The 12,113-nt window shown below is 45.9% G+C and overlaps 1 protein-coding gene across 8 annotated transcripts in view; it reads left to right on the forward strand.

Annotated features, from left to right (window-relative positions):
* The window catches only part of ATP6V0A4 (ATPase H+ transporting V0 subunit a4), a 72,805-nt gene that overhangs the window by 55,816 nt on the left and 4,876 nt on the right, over positions 1–12,113 (forward strand). For 7 of the 8 annotated variants that reach the window (XM_059933261.1, XM_059933263.1, XM_059933259.1 and 4 more), the window contains 3 exons: positions 1,383–1,599; positions 4,711–4,812; positions 9,164–9,292. In XM_059933261.1, the coding sequence (XP_059789244.1) occupies positions 1,383–1,599; positions 4,711–4,812; positions 9,164–9,292 (448 nt within the window). The remainder of the gene's footprint in view (positions 1–1,382; positions 1,600–4,710; positions 4,813–9,163; positions 9,293–12,113) is intronic. The other variant, XM_059933260.1, reaches the window with a different exon arrangement.

A 12,113-nucleotide genomic window follows, 5' to 3' on the forward strand; every position in this document is an offset into this window, starting at 1 on the left:
TTGACTACTGCTTCTAACTCTTTATAGCTGTGTGATCATAGATGTGTAGCTTAACGTCTCTGAGATCGTTTTCTGCTGTAGAATGGGAACAGAGGAGTCAGAATGGGTCGGTTATCGTGCAGTAACAAACAACTCCCAAATCACAGTGGCTTATGACCGTGACGCATGTCATCGTGGGCCACCGGGGGCGCTGCTCATCTCGTCCTCACACTGGGACCAGAGCTGATGGGCTGCCACCACCGGGAAGCTGCCAGTTGCTGTGACAGGAGAGTGTGGTCAGTTACACACTGACTCTTAAGCTTCCACCTGGAGTGACACATGCCACCTCCATTCCCATTTCATTGACCAGAGTCAGTCACTTGGTGACCTCCAGTCAGAAAACCAATAGATGTACGATTCTACTTAAAAAATAAGAACTATTTAGTGAGTAAACGAATGACAGCGCCTTGGTACTACTGCCTGCCTGAAAGTGCCGTGAGAGTTAAATGAGAGATAAAACCAGGAAGTACTTTCTGGGCTATGATTGACATCGTGTGTCAGGCTGGCCTCAACTATCTCTAGTTAATCCTGCTTTATCATGCGATCTCCATTTTTCCCTCCAATAACTCTTACAGTTAACAAAGGGTCTGGGGCCCTTTTCTGACATTTTAACTGGGTGTCCCCCAACTTAGTCTCATGGGACTCTCTCTATGTCTTAGAGCAGAAGTTGGCAAACTTTCTCTGTAAAGGGCCAGATAGTAAATGTTTCAGGCTTTGCAGGCCAGATGGTCTGGGTCACGGCTACTCAATTCACGTGTTGTAGTTTGAATGCTGCCACAGACTCTATGTAAACAAACAAGTGTGCATGTGTTCCAAGAGAACTTTATTTATCAAAACTGAAATTTGAATTTCCTATAATTTTCATGTGTCATCAAATATTCTTTTGATTTTTTCCCCCCCAACCATTTAACGATGTAAAAACCATTTTTAACTTGTAAGCTGTACAAAACTAGGTGATGGGCTTAGTTTGGCCTGTGGGCCATGACCCCTGTCCTAGGGCATCCTTAGGGGTAAAGCTGCCAAGCCGTGCTTCTATATCCTTGTACCATTAACTGTGTTGATACGAATTAGGTCTGCATGGGAAGCTGTGGCCAGATCATCAGTTGTCTATGTGAGCCTGCCCTCTGCCTCAGACTTTATCTTCTAGACCCTGGTTCTCTCTGAACCTTTCGTGCAAAAGCACCTTTCTTCCTCATCTTCTCCAGCCATGCATGATTGCCGCTTGCCTGGGGAGTGGATGCAGGGTTCAAAGAAATGAACATTTGGTGATTTGGAGAGAACAGTGAGTTGTTGGTATTCCTTCAGTGTTCTGTCTTGTATGTGTGTATGTTTCCCACCCTCAGATTCTTCAGAAACACTCTCAACATCATTCTGCAGTTCATCCCTGAGATGATTTTTATCCTGTGTCTTTTTGGATACCTGGTTTTCATGATCATTTTCAAATGGTGCTCCTTCGACGTCTCTGTGTCCCGACAAGCCCCAAGCATCCTCATCCACTTCATCAACATGTTCCTGTTTAACTATAACGACCCTTCGAATGCACCCCTATACAAACATCAGGTACGTATGGGGTTTTTTTCTTCTTTTACGCACTTGATTATGTTAAATCTCTCTCCTACTCTTCGGTATTGCAGAGAGTAATTATCTGCAAGACCGAGCCATCTCAGCACCCGATGTGTTAGGTTCTTCAAATTTCAGAAGGTCTTATTGGATGAATGTCTGGGCGCTGAGGGCAGTGCTGTGGTGTGACTCCAGCCGTTCCTATCTGGGTAACACATGGGAGGGATTATTGCTGTGGGGTTGAAAATTAGCTTGTATGTTGTCTGCGAAGAAAGAAAAAAATAATCCTTCAGATTGATTGGCTTGAAACTGTAAATGCTCTAAATAGCACCTTAAAAATGAATAATCTTTTATTATAAAAGTAAACTCTAGTTAAGGTTCACAAGAAAGAAAATTGAAATAGAGTCAAGAAGAAGCATCCCTCTGTTCACATGGGGAGTGAGTTTCTGGAAAACTGAACCAAACTCATGCTGTCCTATGAGCTTCCATGGCTAATTGGAGATGCTTTCTTTCTTTTTTTCTTTGGGCTCTTCTTCTATGGGTGATACCTTCCAACAGTTGGATGTTATTGCCATTCTGACTTCTGTTTCTTTCAGCCTCATTATCAACTTAATATTTTATTTTAAAAAAGTATAAATGTCCCATGAGAGGTGGGTATAAAAATATCTCGGTGGCTAATTTTTAGTAACACAAATATTTCTTTTCCTCTGGCCTCTCCCAGTGATAACCTGATCATATTGTTTGCTGGTAGATTTTCACTACGGGAGGACCCACTTATATAGGTTCTCATTCCTCTGGATCAAGCTCTAGGGCTAGATTCCCAATACCAGGTGGCCCTTCGGTGCACATGGCACCTGCCAGTGATCGCTCGTCCTGGGTCCCAGTTACAGCCGTGCTCCTCCTACAGCTGCACACGTCCTCATGAGTTTGAATCCTAGCTGTGTTCTCCTCCCCTACAGAAGGAGCAGATAAGAAGAAGAAAAAGTAAGGAATGATTTTAGATAATAATCAGAGACGACATATAGCTCTGAAAGCTCTCTTGTATCCCACCTTACTGTTGTTGCACCTGTTTGTTATACATCGATGGTGTAGGAACCATCCCTAGACTATTGGCATTAAATGCACGTATCTGGAAGGTTCATTTATGCAATGCTGGAGTCTAAACGAAAGTTCACTTGGATTTCCCAGACAAGTCTTCTCTTTGAGGCACGGTACTCAGATTCACCACATAGTTCATGTGCTAATTCTTTTCCTAAAGACTAAAGTCCTGTCTTAGTGCGCTGAACATTGAACAGTGAATGGCTTTTCCAGCTTTTTTCCATTCAAAAACGTTATTTGGAGTTGGCTGGTTTCCACACCCTGGAATGAAGATTAATTATCTAGACACAGTTTGCAGTTTCCATAACCTCATCTTCCCATCATACAGCTGGAAGAGACAGTGTAAGTTACTAACACAGCCTCCTCCAAACACTGCCCTGGTTGCTTTGTGCCATGTTTCAATACCAAAGAAGAAGAGCAACAGATAAGTAGACATCTCTGGTTGCTTTGTACATTGTGAGGGGAAAAGCATGATATCAAAATGGGCAAATGGCAATGAGGTAGCTTCGAGGACAGAGGCCTGGGACTGGCAAGTGCAGTGTGTGTTCCCGTGGATCTCCCCCTTCTTGGGAGCAGTTAAGAGTGGAGGAGGGGGCTTCCCTGGTGGCACAGTGGTTGAGAATCCACCTGCCAATGCAGGGGACTGGGTTCGAGCCCTGGTCCGGGAAGATCCCACATGCTGCGGAGCAGCTAAGCCTGTGCGCCACAACTACAGAGCCTGTGCTCTAGAGCCCGCGAGCCACAACTACTGAAGCCCGTGTGCCACAACTACTGAGCCTGCACTCTAGAGCCCGAGAGCCACAACTACTGTAGCCCACACGCGTAGAGCCCATGCTCCACAACAAGAGAAGCCACCGCAGTAAGAAGCCCGCGCATCACAACAAAGAGTAGCCCCCGCTTGCCACAACTAGAGAAAGCCCACGTGCAGCAACGAAGACCCAACGCAGCCAAAAATAAAATAAAATAAAATAAATTTATTTAAAAAAAAAAAAGTGGAGGAGGGTAGGAGATGGAGAAGATAAAATGTTTCCACTGTTATCGGGGTAAATCTTGTTACAATTGGGGTGATAATAAATTGTCTCACTGGGAGCTTGGCCAGAACAGGTAAAGAAATGTGAGGGCTCAAGAAACGTTTTCCCTTTTACTCTGAGCACCCCATTTCTACACCTTTTCAATGGCTCTGATGAAGCCTTCCCAGGAGTCCTGGTTCTTCAGACCATAGCAGCTCTGGGTCACTCCTCAAACCCAGTGACTCGGGAGGGTAGGGAAAAGAGTTGGGGGTGAGGATGTGAAAGGAAATATGTAACAGGATGGATGATAAAATGGGATGGCTCCTGGGCTTCAGTGAGGCATGAAGACCACAGACGCCTCACTCCAAAGTGAATTGTGACAGAGAGAGAGACAGCAAAAGAGAGTTCAGCCCAGGCGTCCCAGGACCCGTTAGGTAACTCACCCACAATGAGACTGTGTGCGTAGGGGACGATTTTTTTGAAAAAGGGAGCAAGAGGGCTTAGTAGTACTGGAAATATAAGTTACTGATGGGGACAGTAAGTTTGTGACTTAAAGTGACCCAAGGACTTTTGGTCACTCCAGAGTGACCAGTGCAGTGCCAGCCCTGCTCTTTGTCCAGGGCCAGGGCTGACTGTCCCCACGGAACAGAGTCAAGGGGACGAGAGACAAATAAAATTGCCCTTATGATGTGGCTCATGAGCACTTCTGTCCAATGACAGGCTCCACGTGGTGTGGGTGTATGGTAAGGGACCACTTAGAAAGGAATAAAGAGAGGGAGACTCCCGTGTCCACCATGATTGGCCCCCCCGCACCATCAGACTGACAGTTCTCTCTCTGCACTGGGAAGAGCCCAAGATGGGAGGGTGAATGGGTCCATCGCAAGGCTTTAGATCACTCCAGATAAAGTGCTGCTGAAATGATACGTATTTACCATTTGTATCATATGAAGTGTGCTGTGCAATCACCTTGAAATGATAGGATCTTACGGTTTTGGTCTTACAGCAAGAAGTCCAAAGCTTCTTTGTTATTATGGCTTTGATTTCTGTGCCGTGGATGCTTCTGATTAAGCCGTTTATTCTTAGAGCCAGTCATCAGAAATCTCAGGTAAGCACCATCCACTTCCCTTCACTCACTGGGTAGGAATGTGGGTTCCCTGCAAATGTAAGTTGGGGTTTAGAGAGAACACCGCATTTACCAGGGCCTGAAGGACCTGGTGAGGTGAGGAACTGGCCCACCCCAGGTATGCTTCCTACTGTAGAGCTCAGCTTTTCCTTGGGGCTTTCTTGATTCCAAAATAATGGTCACATTTAAATCTTACGTGCTGCAAACTGTGCTTGGGGTGTGTGTGCTGAGTCAAGTGGTAGTTAATGACTCTTAAGGCTCTGAATGTGGTTGTTTTATTAGTTGAAAATAAGAGTCTTTTACTATAGTTTTAGTGTGTTAATGAGTATTGAAAGTTGTTTTCATCAGGATTCTAAAGTTGTGGGGAAAAAGATAAATAAACTTGTGGGCTTTTACTGTATTATGTTACAGATGGTGAGAGGGAACTAGAGGAGGAAACACGTTTAAATAAGTCCGTTCTTGTTTTTCTGATTTTCACCCTATTGTCAAACACCAGTTTCAGCCCACTTCCTCCTTTTGTCTAAACTTCTCCTGAGCCTCAGGTTTACTCAGGGGGTGACGAAGTGTTTACTGTCAACCTAAATCAAATAGAATTTGGGAAGATTAACCTTCCAGGGAGCATTAGAGTCTAGAAATGACACACAGGCACTGTTTGAGATGATCGGTCTCTGCTTCCCTCTGTTAGTGTAAAATATTAAGTGGGCTATGCTGAGATCACGTATGTTTTAAGTGGTTGGAAATATTTTCAGATAAACTTTTTTTTCTAAACTCTGACGTGGCTGATGGTAGAGTCGGGGACCTAGGTGGGTCCAGGCTGGAGTTCAGGAGGTTCATCTCTAGGTGGCGCTCTCTTTCTAAATCACCTGCCTCTCCCACTATTTCCTGCCAGCCTTGACCAGATCCAAAACCTGTCTGAAATGTAATTTATGTGGGATATAACTACACAGGAAGGCAAACCAAAGAATACTTGTTTATTGTTTGGTTAATAGGTGAGAGACCAAGATGGTAAAGGAGAGTTGAGGTGGACCATTGTCCAAATAGGTGACTGGTGTTTCAAAGGAAGGTGGCAAATACCTTTCTGCAGAAATAGATGCAACTGTCTTTCTTAGAAACTCAACCTGTCCGTAAGTCGAGGACCAGGTTACTGCTGACTCGCCTGAGTCCCAGGACTCTCCAACCATAGCTTGTCTTATTCTTTGCTCCACAAAAGCTGTTTAAATAGTGGCTGAGCCCAAAGTGATGGATTTCCCCCTTTTCCCCACGATGACTTGTATGACAGGGAAGGAAGTAGAGGTGCTTTTGTAGTCTGCCATCTTGGGCGATACCTCCTAGACTGACTCTGGGGAACAGGAGCTCCCAAAGACTGCTTGGAGGCCTGCCTCCTTGGCCCCTGGGATGTGTAGCTGTCGATTGATTCCTTAGGCTGCTGATTAGATGGTCCTTCTTCATGTTAGAAACGTTTCCTTCCACCTCCATCCAAGAGGTGATTCCATAATGGAATTACTCGGCCTCCTCTCAGTTCCCCCTGTGAAACCTTAAAGAGACCCAGTACATAGAGATTATAAACAGACTTGTTCTGATGAGCCTCGGGGGGAAATGAGCAGAGGTCCCATCTTCTCAGGGTCCTCTGTAACCCTATAACCCTGGGTCCCTGCAGGACATGGTTTGGAAACCCCTTCACTAGAGGGCCACCTGTGATGTGGCCCTTTTGGCACGCACCCTGTAGGCAACCAGTGAGCACACATCTCCTCCCCAGAACCACTCATGCCAGACCCCCGGGCCGCCTGGACCACACACATTCTGCTTCCTCTTCTGACTTGCTGCCGTGGACCCAGGTCTCCTATCACTCCGTATCCCAGGTCACAGTGAAGTAACTTTGCATTTCTATTTAACATCTTTACATTTACATGCGTGTTTTCTATGCTAAAATTCATTGACGTGTAACCTACACACATCAAAGTGCACAAATGATAAGGGCACAGATCAGTGAAGTATCATAACATGAACACATCCATGTGACCAGCAGTCAGATAGAGACGCAGAACGCCATCCGACCCTGAAGTCCCTGTGTGCCTCCTTCTGGCCACTGTCACCCCAAGGTCAACCATTATCCTGACTTCTAACACCATAGGTTAGTTCTCCCTGTTCTTGAACTTTATGTAAGTGGAACCATACACCACGCCTTCGTTTGGATCTGGCTTCCTTCATCCGGTGTTATGTCTGAGAGACTGTGTGTGTGTGTGTGTGTGATAGCCATGTATTATAGTATTCCCTTGCGTGAATATACCACAATTTGGTTATCCATTCATATATTGATAGTTACTTGGCTTTTTCCCAGTGTTGTTAGTAATTACAGATAGTGCTGCTGTGAACATCCTTGTGTCTGTCTTTGTGCACATGTGTTTTACGTGTTTTTAGAAAGTTGCAAGTAACTAATTTAAAATTGATTACTATTTTATTTCAGACGGCATCCAGCTCAAACATTGTGAGATGTTTAGTTAGGGGGATTGCAAAGTATATTTTGAATGGGAAGAAGAGTCAGTAAGATTCACAAAGTCCCAGTGTCACGCTTCTACACAGTTGTTTATGCTCATTTGAACCAATTTCAGGATATGACCAGAAAAGCCTAGCATTTAAAGATGGAAATGGAAAAACTGTCTTCTGTTTCTTCTTTGGTATTTTCTTCCTTAAGTTGATGGGGAGAGAAAATAGGATTTCAAGAAGACAAAGTAATGTTAACGTGAGCCCCATTCTTCACCATGGGGCAAGGAACCATGGGTCAAGGGGAAAGCCTTACCCAGAGCCCCCTCTTGGTACCTGGCACCCTGGAATTTCTGTCCAGATGGACACAAGCCCACTTCCAGGGCATAAAAAGGGCCAACCACAGCACTGGCCTGGGTACCACTGACCCTGGCGTGGCCAAGGGGCAGCAGCACTCCCAAGGAGGGAGTGTGGGTGGAACGTAGACATTTGGGTGGGAGTGTCCACGCATGTGCATGTGAGGCCACGGCCCTTGTGCTGTGAGATGAAATCACAGGTGAGAAGGGAAGGGTCACACACCGGGGTGCAGGGCCAGCTCTCCCGTGCTGCCGTGTCCTGGTGTGGGATGCTGAATTTGAACCTGGCCTTCCAAGTTCTTGTGAGAATTTATTTATCAAGACAGAGGCCAGAACGTATTTTATTTAGGAGTTTGTTGGCTTGATTTATAACTTTTAAATATTTAAACACATGGCATGTGGGCTTTCATTTGTACCTTTGCCCAAAGATCTGCAAATGTTAGGTGCTGAACCTGCTGTAGGACCTGCTGAAGAAAGAAAGGTAAAGATACTTTAATGCCTAATTTGCAATACGCCACCCGTGAAATCATTCTAGGAAAAACTTTGGATGTGGGACATTAAATTTCACAGTGACTTGAAAGAAATATTTTCTTCAGACTCAAGGAGAAAACCAGGCCAAATTGAATGGTGACTACACCTAGATTTTTTTTCCTTGAATTTTTTTCTTAGCTATTTTCATAAAGTGATGTTTTTATTTTAAAAAGTATATATGTGTTGGAAAAGTCATTGTCTAGTCCGTTTGGGCTGCTGTAACAAAATACCACACATTGGGTGGCTAAAACAACAGAAATTTATTGCTCACAATTCTGAAGGCTAGAAGTCCAAGATCAAGGTGTCAGCATCATCACCTTCTTATGAGGCCCCTTTCCTGGGAAAGGGAAACTCCCCTTCTGGCATCTTCTCTCTGTGTCCTCACCTGATGGGAGGAGCTCGGGAGCTCTCTGAAGCCTCTTTTATAAGGCACTAATCCCATTCACGAGGGCTCTACGCTCATGACCTAAGTGCCTTCCAAAGGCTCCACTTTCTAATACTTTCATCTTTGGGGGTTAGAATTTTAACATGAATTTTGTGGGGGGACACAAACATTCAGACCATAGCAGTCATTAATCTCTTCTAATTTTGCTTGTAGAAATCTGGCTGTTTGGGTCACACGACGATTGGTTTACTGTAAAGAGTGTGATTAATTTGGCACATTCTGGAACACCGTGGAGAAAAGCACATGCCCTGGAATTAGACTGCCTGGATTTGAATCCTGGCTCTGCCACTAACTAGCCTTACCAGCTGTGCAGTCCTGGGCTCATTTCTTAACCTTTCTGTTACTTAAGTTTACTTCTCTGTAAAATGGGGTGATAATTGTGCTTACATAAAAAGATTGAATAGAGGGTTTAGAACAGTATCTGGGACATAGCTAATATTTAATGAGAGCCTTTATTTTATATAGAAGTTTTGTCATTCTAAGGGTGAATTTGACACTGCATTTTCTTATTTGCTGGAAGCTACAGGCCTCCAGGATCCAAGAAGATGCCACCGAGGACATTGAAGGTGACAACTCCAATCCTTCCGTGACCCCTGGTCACAGGGCTTCTGCAGGTGCCCATGGGGCTCAGGATGACCATGATGAAGAGGTATTTGGGGGAGTTCCCTGGTGGCCTAGTGGTTAGGATTTGGTGCTGTCACTCCCGTGGCCCAGGTTTGATCCCTGGTTGCGGAACTGAGATCCCACGAGCTGCATGGCCAAAAAAAAATTGCTTATCTAAAGAAGAGGTAAGAGGTATTTGGGACTTGACACCCTATGAAGACTTCCAGTTTGTACAGATTCTAGAAGCCAGATCTAGTCAGGGATGATGCTCCCATATTTAACAGCCAGTAACGTGTGGGCACCAGCCAATCAGAACGGGCTTAGGCAGTAGAGCTGGGAGGGTCGGGAGGACCCTGCTGGTGGCAACCCTGTCATCACTGAGTCATGGGAAGTTGGGGAGGTCCCAGGAAGAGGGGGGCACTTAAGCTTACAGCTACTTACCAACCAATCAGGGAGCATTTTTAATAATTTCGCCCAGGTGCCGCTCTATCTGTGAGTATGAGGTGAATATCAGCCTCACGTTTAGTGACATAGAAGGGCCTAAATGTTACTAAGGTCTCCTTGGCTCAGAACTGTGCCCCTGGGAGTCTGCTAAATATATGATGATCTTTCCCATCAGTGACCCTCACTCACGAGAGCAGAGGCCAAGTCTGGTCCCTTATATTGAAGCAAGAAGTGGGTTATTTATTCCCAGTCCTCCTTCCCAACGTAAGCACACTCAGCACACTCAGACGCCGTCGCTGCCTCTGGCCTCAACCCTGGCTCAGTCTCTTCTTTGTTCACTTATCTTTGTAACATTGTCTGCCTCTCACGTGAAGTCACAAATTCATGTGTTCTTCTCTCCTCCCTCCCTGTCCCTTTCCATCCAAGGGCAGCCACTCCCCCCTCAGGAATGTACCATGTTTTCCCAGACAAGACGGCTGGCTGTTTTTATACCATGACTGAAGTCACCCACAGTCCTGAACCCCAGGCTGGGGGTTTTAACCCGAGGTCTCTTCTAATTCTGGAGTGGGGACAGGGTTCCTGAGGCCTGAGAAATGCTATAAATAACTCTGTCTGTGGTGTTAATTACTTAAAAAAAAACAACAAGTATTCATCTGCACCATTGAATAGTCAATTAGAATTAATGAAAAATCTGGATCATGGAAAGTTTTCCCAACAAGATTCCAGGTACAGAGAGTAACCCATATTCACGGTGACTGGTATTACTAGGTCTGTCAGACCTGCTGGAATGTTTTAGAATCCAACCCACACTTCTTCTGACTCATCAAGTCCCAGCCTGTCCAGTACAACCTTCCTCATCTATCCTCCTCGTGGCCTCGGTATATATCCGGTCAATGTTCACCTGCCACCTCCTTCGTGAACCAGCTGCCTTCACTGGGGGCAGCTTCGGGCTCCATTTGACGGCTCCTTCCCCCAGTACAATCATGCCTGGGTCTCCCAGCACAAGACACATACAGGCTCGACTCTGCTTCCCCCTCCAGGTCCTGTCCCACTTCTGTCCACACCTGGAGTTAGCCAAACTCCAGGTTAAGGGCCCAGTTCTCCAGACTGCCAAGTCTACCCAACACTTCTGACACCAGCCACAAGTTTGGGGGTCCCCTCAGACTCCCTCACGTTCAGTCATTTGTAGACAGCTCACAGAACTCAGGAGAATGCTATACTTTCAATTATAGTTTTACCTACAACAAAAGTCTACAAATCAGAACCAGCCAGAGGAAGACACAAGTAAGCAGAATCTGACACTGGGAAGGTTCCAAATGCAAAGCTTCTGTGTTCTTAGGGTTGCATGACTCTCCTGGCATTGACATGTGGCAGTATTATCGTATTGTTAACTCAGGACGCTCCCCTGAGCTTCTGTGTTTGATGTTTTATTGGGGTGTCATTATGTAGGTGTGATTGACCCAAGTGCAATCCAGGTGGTTGCACTCAATCTCCAGCTCTGTCCCCTCCCTGGCGATGGGTTTGGGTTGATAATGTGTGGCTGAAAGTCTCAACTCTCTAACCACGTGAAGCCAGCTCCCACTTAAACTACCAAGTGCCCACCATAGACACCTCATTAGGAAAAGTGGTGAGGTGTGGTCCCAGGGACGGACCATGAATATCAGACGTTTCTTTCACTTGGGAAATGCCAAGGGTTTAGAGGTTGCCTCCCAGGAGCCAGGGCAAAGCCAGACCTCTCTTTGGCTGAGGTTAATTCTTCACCAGATATTCCTCTGTTACTGTGACTCTCTCTACCCACTCTCTCCACCTCTGCCCATCCCCGCCCCTTCAGTTCCTCCCTGCTGTTTTCACTGATGAATGGGAGGGGGAGGCACTGATTTTGGTCTTTTCCCCATAGCATCTGACTATAACCCCCAGTGACCACAACCCCCATTTCTTCCTGGATATCCCTCCATCCTTGACGTCCTGGACCGCAGCCCTGTGACTCCTCCCAGTTCTTTGACCTTTTCATTTCATCATCAGTTTCCTTCTTTCTTATCTCTGAGTTGAGATGTTTCCTAAGGGTGGCAGTTCTTCTTTTCATGATCTTCCCCTTGTTCATCTTCTCGGTTCTCTTAGCTCCCACTCTCACTCCTCGCACAGGTTTCCAGCCCAGACTTTTCCTCTGAGCCTGTTGTGGCTCTGCTGGTCTGTGCTGAGAGATTCAGCCTGTATGGCCAGCTGTCACCTGCAACGCAACACATCCGGGAATCAGCTACTCCCCTTCTCCAATTTATTCATTTCTGCCAGTGCCATTCTTTCACCCATTCAGGCTCAGGGACCTCAGAGCCCTGTATGACCCTGGCCCTGCTGGGTGAGGGACCCTTCCCTGTGTTCCCACAACACCCCTGCGTTCTTGGTTATTGCAGTTCCCATGCTGATGT

This window comes from Balaenoptera ricei, chromosome 9 (genome assembly GCF_028023285.1).
Source record: "Balaenoptera ricei isolate mBalRic1 chromosome 9, mBalRic1.hap2, whole genome shotgun sequence".
Taxonomy (NCBI): Eukaryota; Metazoa; Chordata; class Mammalia; order Artiodactyla; family Balaenopteridae; genus Balaenoptera; species Balaenoptera ricei.